General features: G+C 41.4%; 1 protein-coding gene across 1 annotated transcript in view; it reads left to right on the top strand.

Moving 5' to 3' along the window:
* Positions 1-12823, top strand: part of sorcs2 (sortilin-related VPS10 domain containing receptor 2) — a 184245-nt gene that overhangs the window by 44060 nt on the left and 127362 nt on the right. The window contains exon 4 of the mRNA XM_044020616.1: positions 10677-10776. Within this exon, the coding sequence (XP_043876551.1) occupies positions 10677-10776 (100 nt within the window). The remainder of the gene's footprint in view (positions 1-10676; positions 10777-12823) is intronic.

Here is a 12823-nt window from a genome sequence, read left to right on the forward strand (position 1 = left end):
GGGCGGCTTCCTGTTGTGATTCCTATTTTCTTGACGTTGGGCCTGTCCTTGCATGTAGTGGTCCTTTCTTAAACCTCTGGGCTGTCTGGCAGCCCATGTATTTAGGTGCATGTATGTAGTGTCTTCCATTTCTTTTTAATGGTACAAATAGTGTGGAACTCACTTTATGTAAAGTCTGTGTCTGAGCTGGGTTGAAGTGCTTCGCAAAGTGGTTATCTTCTAAGAATGATCATTTACAGCAAGCGGTACGAATTTCTTTTTCCTTTTATTCTTGCGCTTTCCTTCTTTTTCTACTACTCGGGTGTTTCACGGCAGTCTGCATCCATAATGTTTCTGCTGCTGGAAGCTTTTAAGTTCATTGACACCAGATGATGTCATTATGTCATCAATCGCCTTTGAACAGATTTTTTAAGTATTGGAATTAGTTATTGAAATTTGGAAAGATTTACAGTATATACATATGTATATACATGTGTATATATAGAATGTCACTGGAGGCAATCCTGGGTGGCACAGGGTAAAGGTGAAGTACACCCTGGACAGGTCGCCAGTCAGAATATGGAACTACTTTATGGCTCGATAACTCACGATTTTATGTAATTTAAGAGACACAGCTTCATGTCATGATGATGCAACAATCGGCAGGCCTCCATATGTACTTGGAATAAGGCTGGTCGTTCACTCTGTTGTTAAAAAAAAAGTCTTTGAAATGACACAGACTTTTCCATTCACATGTATCAACATCGAATTTTCATTCTGTTGTATTTTTCTTTTTTTAGAATTTTTGTTTTCAGAATTCCAAGATCCATAGATTTGTGCGTGACTCCAAGATTTGAGAATTAAACCAACAGTGACCATGTCTTTCATGGGAACAAAAATATGTCTCCAGTGACACTAAGCAGTTGCATATTATTTTCATCACTATTTCCCAAAAAAACAGAAACACAAGACTCCTCTGAACAACCAAATGTAATTTTATTAAACAATATTGAATGGAAAATAACAAGAGCAGTTTGATAACGTCAGTATGCGCGTAATGATTCCGTTAACTTTGTACCTGTTTTCTCATCTTTGCCCACGTCTAAAGTACTCATATACATGTACAAATATTATCTATCTTTGTACACACTGTCTGCTTCAGTTAATAACTAAATTCACCTGCCCCTAAATGTCATATGGACAACATAACAAGACATAAATGCACAATTTGACAGTGTCAGTGTATGTGCAGTAATTATTTAACTTTTAACCTGCTTCCTCGATGACACACAGCAAGTGTTTCATCTCTCGTTTTCACGAAACACACTATCCTCAAGGATCCTGCTTTCCTGCTTTATAGTAATTGATAAAAAGAACATTCAACTTTTTTCAACATTCACAATGACATCATTTTGGCTTTTTAAATGTGATGACTTCCATATTTACATATACTGACTTCTATTGTATTGCGTGCGGCACATTCTCCATTCTCCTAGTCACTCCATCGGCAGCATTTTGTTGGGAGGAGAGCAGTCTTCCAGGATCTCGTTTCCGAAATGCATATCATTTCTTTTACAGCAGCAGGCTACGACGATGGCTACGGTGGGAAAGATTAGGAACATGGCGAGCACAGCGAGTAATGTCACTGTGTTTGCGTCAGTGTTACATGACTCCAGCTCAACTGCACACGTCTCCGCCCCCATAAAGCTATGAACTGTACAGATGTATGTTCCCTGGATGTCTTGGTTTAAGAGCAGGTCACCGTTGTGTGAATCCGCGAAGGCATCAACTGGAAGGAGATTCTCTGTGTTTTCTTTGACCCATCTGTACAGAATGGGGGTGCTGGCTTCTGTTGTCGTACACCCAAGTACCACCTCACAAGGCTCCAAGGCCTTAGACTTCACGTAGCATTTGGGTTTAGCTGGCCTCGCCTTTACCGTCAGGTTAATGCGAATGCTGCTGAATCTGTTGAGTTTTCGAACCTTGCATTGGTAGATGGCCGAGTCTGTAGGTCTCAGCTCTTTGATGACGATCGAAGCATTGCCGCTTGCGGGGTCAGGAGACACAAACTTGGCTCTGTCCTTGAATGGATAATAATCTTCATATATGCGATTATCAACGCACATGGCTACAGTGGTTTCCTCTTCGCTGATATTCAAAGGCTTGATACTCCATTCAATGTCGAGGTGTCCCAAGTCCTCACGAGCAAGCCTGAAGTGACAGCTGAGGGTCACACTGTCTCCCACAACTGCATATTTGGTTGTAGAATTTGAGAGAATCCTTACTCCGTAGGAAGGCTGTGAGGTTAAAAGCAACACAGCAACGATAATCCAGAAATAGCATAGTCTCGGCCCAGTGATGAGGGGTCTTTGATGACGCTTCCTGAAGCAATAGGTTCTGGGGATCGGCATCTACAAGTAAAGCATCGGTCAGTTAACACATTAACAGTTAAGATTCTTAACTTGTGGAGGCCCTTTTCAAAGAAAGTTTGTGGATTACCATCTACATTCACTTGGTATACAGCCTGCTTGAACTATTATTAGAAGACACGAGCATGTAGAGTTTGCTACCCCTGGACACCATAAATGTATTTTGCACAAAAGAATTGTGGTCACACAAGGAAGAGGTAATATATCAAGTTGAAAATGACTATACTTCCTTTGTAACTCAGAAAGGGCAATGCCTCATCAACATGTGTGCCACACTTCCTTCCTGCAAGCAATTCACCAAAATCAACACCATATCCATCTGTGGAAAGATGAATCTCACCCTAGCTCTTAGGGAAGTTGACTTAGATTTCAGAGTGACACGACGTCGTCTTCTCAAAATTTCCAGGCGGGCTGTACACTGAGAGATGCAATGCTGTCATCCACGAGCTCCTCATTGCAATTCAAAGTTCTCAATCCACACACATATATATGTTCTTTATCGCAGTTCCAGGTACTTCATCCCAGATCTTCGCCAACTCTTCATCTCCTCAGTATCCTCCTCTTGTTATCCCATGGCAGTTCAGAAACTTTGAAAGGCAATTCAAAGCTATCAAAGGCAGTTCAAAGTTTTCAGCGAAGCGGAACGTGACTTCCTTTTATGTTCGTGACAGAAAGTAACGACGCGTTCCATGAGAGCGTGTAAAATGGTAAACACATTTTAAAATGAGTACATTTTGTCTTAAAACTACTCAAAACCATAACTAACTGCAGACACTGACTGATTCAATGTGATGAGTCAAACAAGTAGTCAAATGATCGGCTTCCTTGGCTCTTCTGTGACAATAAATATGTAGTCTGTTGACAAAACAATACATTTGAGAATGTGGAACTTTGTACTTAAAAAGTAAGTGTACAGCCTGCCAGAATTGAGAGAAGAAGACAAAGGAGAATAGGAACGTTATCCTTGTGGGAAACGATGTAATAGAAAGATACTTATCATAACAGCTGGGGCTTATCCTTATAATGCCTCTTCTTACCTATTTTTTATTTTTTTATTATTACATAATGATTTTTGTGCAGTTGTCATCATTGCCACCACCCGGCTTTCCTGTACCTCGTTAAATGTGGTGGTTATTCAGCACAAAGGCCAAGTATTGCTTTATTTCCAATGCAAGCTAAATGACTTGGAATTGATTATTAATATATGCAGGTCCTCTTTGTTCACACTGACAGGTCTTAGTTGTGAGCAGCAGGATTCCAGTTTACGCTTCTGCTAATTATGCTCACTGGGAGAGCCATATTGTTTTGTTGCTGAGATCCAGGGACTGTGGTTATTTCTCCTGGTACTTGTGTTTTACGTATATATATATGTATATATATATGTGTGTGTTTTTGTAGGTGTTGAAGAAGTGGGTGTAACTGCATGACTGACACCTCTGATCAGAGCGTCTTTTAAAAAGACCGTACAGTGTCATCTGCCAATTCCTTCAAGGTCCTTTGGCATCGCAAATGGCATGTTGATGCAGTGGTAAAGGGACAAGACGGGGCTCACGATCCACAGTGTGCCCTGCAATTGTCCGGAAGTGACAGATGTGTGTGAGAGAGAGAGAGAGAGGACGGGGAATGCTGATGAGCAGTGGGGAGTCTCTGATGTTCACGTTAAAAGAATGATTTAGTGAAGCCGAGGGCTGCAACACTTAATGATTAATCGATCAGTGACGGAGCGCTAAAACTATCTCCCCAAGGTTTTTGACAATCGTTGAACTGTTTTTAAGTTATATTGAAAAGAAAAGTTCTTTGATTTAGCCTTGAATGTGTTCCCTATATGACGGTCAACTGTATATTTTTGGCTTGTGGAGAAAAGAGACTTTTGAGGACATAATTTTGAGGTCTCGTAAACACTAATTAGCATTACAGAAACATGAAAATGACATGCAAGTGAAGATCACTGCACATTGACCTCAAGTCAAAACCTTAATACATATTTTCTCCTCATAGCTCGAGGTGTCCAAATAGTGTTTTAATGTCCATGAATCGAAAAGGAGAGTGAGGATAAAGAAATTGTCCTTGGCGGGGTGTCTGGATGTTCATATCAAGTAGTTCAGTCATCCACGAGAAAGTTGGACTATAAATGCAGCTCTTTTAAAGACCATCCTTAGGATAATCCCCAAACGTTTGGTATCATATTGGCTTTCTCTTCGGTGGTTTGGATGTCCTTAACATGCTCCTGGAGGACGTTCATATGCATCATCGTCTTCTTTCGTTTGGAGTTTGTAAACAGTAGGGATGGGACAATACCACTACTGATACCAACATTGGTCTGATACAGTCATTTTATAACACTTTTAAGGCCTATGCATAGTGGAGCATGCAACAAATAAGATTTTTGGATTGTATCATATTTTATCTGTCTGATATCCGATCCAGGGATTTTGTATACTGAGTCCCATCCCTAGTAAACTTCCACATCTTTATCTCAGTGTATTTCTGTAAAAACAAACAGGCCTAGAGTAATTTCAGGCGGGGCTCATGTGTATGAAGACATTTCATTAAACAATGCCGTGGGAAAAGGAAAAGATCACAACGGGAAAGTTCTTTCTGTGTCTGGATTTTAATAAATAAAACACCATGGGGATAACGAATCTCATCTAACCTCACATCTTGTCAACTGGTTGGACTTGGGTTGAAGATTGAACGCCTAGCGTCCACTCTCTCTTTGGTCTATAGTTGTGCCATTAGCGTCTCAACCTCAACACCTTTCTGTAGACACTGTGAATTGTGACGTCTTCCCTGAGACGTGGCAGACACCTCTGCTACTGTCACCCGGAGGGCGAGAGAAGTTGACCATTTGTCCTTTTGCTTTTTCCCCATCGACACATTATTCACACCTTATTCTGCCAAGCTGAGACAGAGGCTTTCACAGCTGAGGCGCATTCACACTTTCAGGCTTTGTGTTAAAAATCAGTCGTCTGACATTGTGGCTCTCATCAAAGGGCCACAGAAGTCTTTAAAAGGACAGTGTTGAGCAAATCACCACGTTTTCTACCAAGAGCACTTGTTTTCGCTCAACTTTCCCGCAGTTTCTCTCTTGGCAGCGTGTGGTCAGTCTCTCTGGAAGCCATGTTGTATCATTTTACAGTTCATTACGTTGTCAATAAAGTTGGGCTTCGACACAATCAGCCCACAGCAGATGGCCATAAAACCTTTGTCCAGGGCCCACCTGAGACTCTCTGAGCTTTGTCAACTGTAACCAACGCTCAGCTGCAAGGAGAAGGAAACAAATAAACGGATGGTTCAGACCAAGGTCTGTGCAAAACAGATGCAGTCAAGCAGAATGGTCATTTTTAAAAAAGAGGTGCGAGCCAGACAGAGGTCAACATTGATGACCTGTCCACGTGGGAGGCAGATGGATGCACATGCCTTTCTTTTCTTAGCATCATACCTCATCCCCGATCTCTGTCATTAAAGTGTTTTCCTCTGGTTTACAGTTCTGGAGCAGGTGGTATTTACGTGTTTTGCTTTTAACAACTGTGAATCAGCTTTAACGGTGACGGTGGCCCATTCTCCGCAGTCATTTTTAACACTAGTCATGGCAATTACCTGTACGGTAATAAATCAAACACTCCTGTCTTGTGATAATTCCCCTACTCTTTCAAAAAGAAAAATGTGAAAAGCTTAGATTACTGTGACCCGAGTTTCACCCACTCAACATTTGGCACAGTTTTTTTTTTTTTTTGTGGTGCGCAGCTAATAACCCTGCTGAGTGTCACTCTCATCAGGATTGTCAGTGTCATGTATAATAAATCATTTTTCACAACCTTGTGCCTCTGTGGCAGCGCTAACACAGGCGCGGATAATCGAGAGCTCTGACATTATTCACCACAGGCGGTTGAAGCTCAATCCTCCATCTTATTGGCCTTCCAATTTCCAGTTGGGCCCCCGGGGGCATTTGTGCGAGTCTCCGCGGCAGGCACAACAGTTTCGCCGTCTACCTGACTTGCCCTGATTCAGACTGACGCTGTCTGTCAAGTGTTTGACTTCCAGCTGAAATGGACATGTCGAGACACATTCACCTCGTGTTTGAGCCTGCTGGCTTGTCTGCTGTCGGTTGCATTTGAGCCTGTATGATGACCATTGTTTATCCATTGTTTTTAATGTACAATAAACGTACCACTCAATTTACGCATATAAATACTCAGTCAGCCCATCTACACATAGAATCTTGAGTTTTCAAACTTATCATACATACATGCTATTGATTTAGTCCAATTTAACGACGCCCTTGGTATCGTAATTCTTCATCACTCGCTAACATGACCTCATAACGAATTAGAAACCTTTTTTTTTTTTTACTCAAATCCCATCCCTCCACTTCTCTGTATTTCTGTATACCTCATCCCATGTTCCCCCGACTTCTCTAGCTTTGTCTTCCTTTGTGGCGTCAGACACTGGGAGCTACCTTGACATATTAGGACATTAAATCTGTATCAGCACCTGTCGCTGCCCTAAAGTGCCTCCACATTTCTTTGTGTTCTCAAGCACATCACGGAAAATGCAATTTCACCCGCGCAGTTCTCGCCTCTGTCACATCTGCTCTCACAGACGCCTCCGTGTCCACATTCTCCACCCTCCCGTTCCATTCTCTCGTTGTTCCTCTCCTATTTTTTAACCTTATCGTTCATGATTTATGCTCTCAGTATCAGTTTTTGGTATCAGAATCACTAATTTATTCGATTCTGAGGGTATGTATGTAGAAGATATTATAGGTTTTCACTTTAGCTCCATTCCACTTCCACACAGAAGCAGTATAACATTTCCTCCTACAGCCAAACACTATATTACCTGATTGAGGGCTACTTTTGAGTACTTTTGATTCACCTTTTCATCCAACTCCTGCCAATTAAACACTAATTATTTCTCATTAATCTACAATAACTCCTTACCAGTCTATTAATCCAAAAGTCTGCATTGCAAAAACAGGCTCTCCATTTAACTCCACATCATTATTCTTGCCATAGAAGGTGCTCGGGCTGCCGACTCTCTGCCGTAACCTCCATCCAAACCTCAAATTAGCCTTATTAGTGGCATTACATCCTTCCATTACTCAACTACCCAACTTCTCTCGGTGATTCCCCAACATCTTTCACTTTGTTTTTTCCACATGATTTACCACCAAAGGCTAAAAGAGTCACTAGGGTTTTAATATTTTTACAAAAACTAACACGTTTTGTATTTTTTTTGTGTCATGGGGAGTTAGCAGGGTTGTGAAGGTGTCAAGTACAGACGAGACATGAAGGGTGAATACTCTGCATCCAGGTGTTGAAACGTCTTTCTGGGCAAAAGGCCCACTCCAACCATGGCCAGTGATTAGACTACAGCTAATGAACGACTGTGAACATGTAAATGGCAGGAAGGCTTTGCCGACATCTGTGTCAAGCTGAGATTATCATTGGTTTCTACCACGTAATCCAGCAATACAGCAGTGAAAGTACACATGCGCCTACCGTGCTTTGTATGAAAGTGAAATCATGTGGTGATTTATCCGTATGTATCTATTATACTTTTATTAGTTAAAAGAATATTCAACTGTTTGTCTATATCTGAGGGCTGAAGTCATTTCAGCCTCCATAGGAGAGTGTTTGTGACTGTTTTGTTTCACTTCTGCACTAATAAAGGTGAGAAGTGAGTTACGTAAAAAATATAACTCACTTTACATCATCAACAGCTGATAAACTCACAGAATGTCCAACATTTGACAAAGTTAACAGCTGCATTTAGTGTCTGAATGCTTAAGTGCCTCATATTATCCGTGCTGGATGGTTGGCGGTGACCAAAGCGAAGCTAAAACCAGAGCACACTTTGCGATGAAGGTCCAAATGCATGCTGATTTTGATCATTGTCAATAAAACAATTACAATAAAACAAATGCAGCTTCAAACATTTGCAATAAGTAATACATTTATTGCATGTAGTTATGCTATCTCATGATAGCCACTTTTTGACCCTTTTAAAATACAGCGTTTACAGACTGCAACAATTCATTGATTAACTGAAGAGTATTTGTCTGATTGCAGCTTCTTTTTTTGCTCCTCTATGACATTAATCTTGTCTTGAGGCTTGGGAAAACATGGATTAACAATTTTCTTCTTTTAATTATTATTATTTTTTTTACATATTATGGTCAGTCATTAATCAAAAGATTAATCGGTCATGAAGGTAATCATTGGTTGACAGAGACAGGGAGAAATACTTCATGTTTATTACCATCCTTGGACCAGGTCCCAGTCCTCTGTGGTTTTAAGACCGGCGCTGAGCTCCAGTAGGTAACGAAAGCATCAGCTCTACATCAGCCCGTGTCCTCCAAGTGATCCGCGGTGAAACGATGCATCTAAACCAGCAAGCTGAAAGATGAAAACACTTGTCATGGCAGCGCAGAGAAGTAGCTAACCCCTGCTATGCCACTCCAATTTTTCCAGCTTTAATCGAGCACTCTTGGTGTGTTGAATGGCCTGGCAGGGGCTTTAGCTGTGTCTGTGTTTCATTGTGGTTGATGCCCCCACTGTGCGAAGGAGTAAATCCTCTCGTCCTTAACCAATATGACGTGCTGTCCTGTCATTCTATTTCATCAACACCTCTGCTTCTTGGATCCCTCCTGTTGAACCCTCAACCGTCTGACTAAATGCTGCTGCATTTAGTTTCTTGTGAGCTTTAAGATTGATTTTAAAATTAACTCTAAGAAAGAAAACTGCACAGTGGAAACTTCAAAATACAACCTCTTCTGAACTTGTTCAATTTACTTTCATGAGCCTCCTTTAGCTCCTAAATTAGTGGGTAAACGCAGGATTTTTAATCCTGGGTGCACTGCTGGAAAAAATCAGCACAGACCAGCATAGTTTCCATGCTGGTCTATGCTGGTCATACTGGTAGACCAGCATAGAACAGCATCGACCAGTATGGGTCAGCATAAACTGGCAAAGACCAGCAAAATGATGCTGATGGACCAGCATCAACAAACATGGGTCTGCATAGACCAGCAAAGACCAGCATAGTGATGATGGTGGTTTAGCATAGACCAGCATAGATCAATATGGAACAGCATAGACCAGCAAAGACCAGCATAATGATGCTGGTGGTCTAGCATAGACCAGCATAGATCAATATAGACCAGCATAGACCAGCATAGACCTGCATGGACCAGCATAATGATGCTGCTGGTCCAGCATAGATCAATATAGACCAGCGAAGACCAGCATAGATCTGCATGTACCAGCGTAGACCAACATAGATCATTATGGACCCGCGTAGACCAGCATAGACCAACATAGACCTGCATGAACCAGCATAATGATGCTGCTGTATCAATATGGACCAGCATAGACCAGGATAGACCAGCAGATCATAGACTGGTCTATGCTGTTGACCAGCTCAAAAATGGTTATTCATTTACTCTCGTCATCGCTAGATGTTGTTGCCTTGTGTTTTTTCACCATTATGTTAATGTAACAGTCCTTACTCTTGCATTTTTTTACATCAGTCTCTTTTCGAATCAATTGTTATTATTGTTATTGAATAATATTAATGGCTGTAAGGATTGCTACGGACATTAATGCTAATGGCTATGCTAATGCCTAGAAGATAGATGGGTAAATAGCCTTTTCAATATGAAAACCTGTCACCCTCACTCTTCCTCGTGAGTGAGACAGAGATTGTGACGGGCTGCTGAAACCGTCCAGCAGCGAGTTATCAATCTCAGACAAACACAGCACTTGGTACCTGCTCCTAAAGTTGACAGATTTCAGCACTGGCCAGTACTTCATTGCTGGCCTGAGGCTGTTTTTGCATCGTTGTGGCAATGACAGGTTGTCCAGCCATTTTTGATTTGTCACCAAGCTCAGACCACAGACCACAAAGTGGTAATATAGTGAACACAGAGCTGATATAAGGCCTCCTGGGCAGGTTAGGAAAAGAAGCAGGTTGCCCTTCCTCAGTGTTTTTGCAGATTTAATCTGTTTCTGTCAGCGTGAAGGTTCCTCGTGTAGCTGCTGTCACTTCAATTTGAGCTTTGGTGAAATAGAATCTACAATAGTTGTAAAATCTAATGAACTGTGAACAGGTCCTATTCTCTAAGCCATTACCATAATGCACTTCCACACTGATATTGGGCGATTCGGGAGACCATTGCAAAAGGGAAATGAGCAGGAACTATCTTCTCATTTAAAAAATTTCCAGACTAACTGTCTGCCTTTTTTTTTCCTGTCTGCCATTCAGGTCTTCAGACTACGGAACCACCTACACTAAACTCAACCTGATGCCAGGCACAACCATTGTGGTGACCAGTTTCTACATCTGCCCAACCAACAAGAAAAAGGTAGGACGCGTTGATCATTAAAACGACTATGCTGCTACAGAAACTTAGTAGAAAATTAGTGACCTTGAGTGTTGAGACTGCCGATTTTCCAGCCCTCACTGCTGTGTTTGTCATCAACTTCCATGTTGTCGTGCACAATGTGGAAGATTTGTCCGTTCAGGCTGTTGTAAAAATGTGTGAACTGGATCAACGCTGTATAGAAGGCTGCAAATATGAAATAGTTTTTTGTTTTAAAGCAAACATACATTCATTTCTGCCATTAACCCTCCTACATATTACACACTGGACCTTTTCAAAGCTACTGCAACCAGATTATGCAAACACTGATTGGTCTGTTTATTCTACGATGGCCTGGTGCGTCACTGATATCCCGTAGGGCAGTTACTGTATGGTTAATAAAATGCAGGCAATGTGCCGGCAACGAAAGGCAGAGAGAGGACTGTCGGCTCCAATTGCGCTGGTTATAAAAAAAAGATGTAAACATAACTTTGCTCTGTTTACAAGAAAACAACATGGGGTGACTTTAATGGGACAGAAAAATTAGAGACTTTCCAAAAGAAAGATTTTTCTGTGGTTGAAATTTAAGCTAGACATGCCAAAGTATATTGTTATTTAAGCTCTTGTATGAGTCATCCCTGTATCCAATTGTTCCCATGATGCAGCTGGCTGATGATGTTTTATTAGACTCCCTCTGCCTGGTAAACACCAACATTTTTCAAACTCTATCCGCCCTGTTAGTTTTGTCACATTGCGCCCGATGTTTGGCCACTTTTTCCTCTTCTTGTTCAGACTTGTGAAAGTTTCTGTGGAGCCACAGAAGACGTTATTTAACAGTTTCACAGGCTGTATTGGAATCCTCATTAGAAGTAAACTGAACCTCATGTGGAAAATTATTATGGGGTGGTTGTGGTTCCGATTAACATCAAACATTAGGTTGTGCCAGAATGCTAACTCCAGTCGCCTGTGTGAAATGGTTGCATGCCCCCCCAACTTATCTCCACACATTCCCATGTGCTTCACGAAGAACACACCCACGACTCCCTGCAACAGGAGCCACATGCTCCAAAGTGCACACAAGTGCAATCTACAATCCAATCCAATTTAGTTGAAAATATAATATAGTTGATTAAACACAACAAAAATTCCAAGTAGAAGGCAAAAGCACAGGACCTACGCAGCACAAATGCAATGCCAGGGAGAAAAGGTATGTTTTTGGGACAGACCTAAAGGAAGTGATGAGACCTGGCCCCCAATAATGTGTAACAGCAAATCATTCCAAAATTTGTCAAAAAAATGTTCAATGATCGAGCCCTTTTTCCAAGATAGGTTTCACTTTCGGTAATTGGCAGTTATTCAACCGTGGGTGCAAAGCTCTATTTCTCTGCTTTCTGGTGTCCGTCCATCCGTCCATCCATCCATCCATCTTCTACCGCTTTATCCTCCACATGAGGACGGGGGGGCGAAAGGTGGACCAAACATCAGGTTGTGCCTGAATGCTAACTCCGACTTGGATTGGTAACAAAATGGGTTTGACAGAGACACAGAATAGATGGACTGACCGTGACACATAGACTGCACCAATTTTTATAAATTTTATACAAAAGTCAAGAGAAAAACCATCACATAAAATCTAAAATATGCTATTATCCCTTACAGATTACGGGGCTTTTATCACAGCAGCAAATATTCATGTGAAAGATGAAAGGCTCTCCTTCTTTTCTGAGGTTTTCATTTTTCTGCTTGGCTGTACATATTTTATTCATTGCACAGTTATGACATGTATGTTATGCCTTTTATGCACTCTACCAGATTATAGTTTAGTTAATCCGCAGCTCAGAACTACAAAGACAGCACAGTTGCATTAACACACATTAGTACAGAATGTCACATTGAGAGGCACATTGTACATGTATCAGGTCCATCAAGTTACAACTTTGTTGGTATTCCTCATCCAGATCGGTGATCTTTGCAGCGTCTGGTGATTTTATGTTTTTGAAAAATAACAGCCCAGAGGTTCAGTAGGTGACTTAAGCTGAGATAAGGTTGG

This window comes from Solea senegalensis, linkage group LG3 (genome assembly GCF_019176455.1).
Source record: "Solea senegalensis isolate Sse05_10M linkage group LG3, IFAPA_SoseM_1, whole genome shotgun sequence".
In the NCBI taxonomy this organism is placed as follows: Eukaryota; Metazoa; Chordata; class Actinopteri; order Pleuronectiformes; family Soleidae; genus Solea; species Solea senegalensis.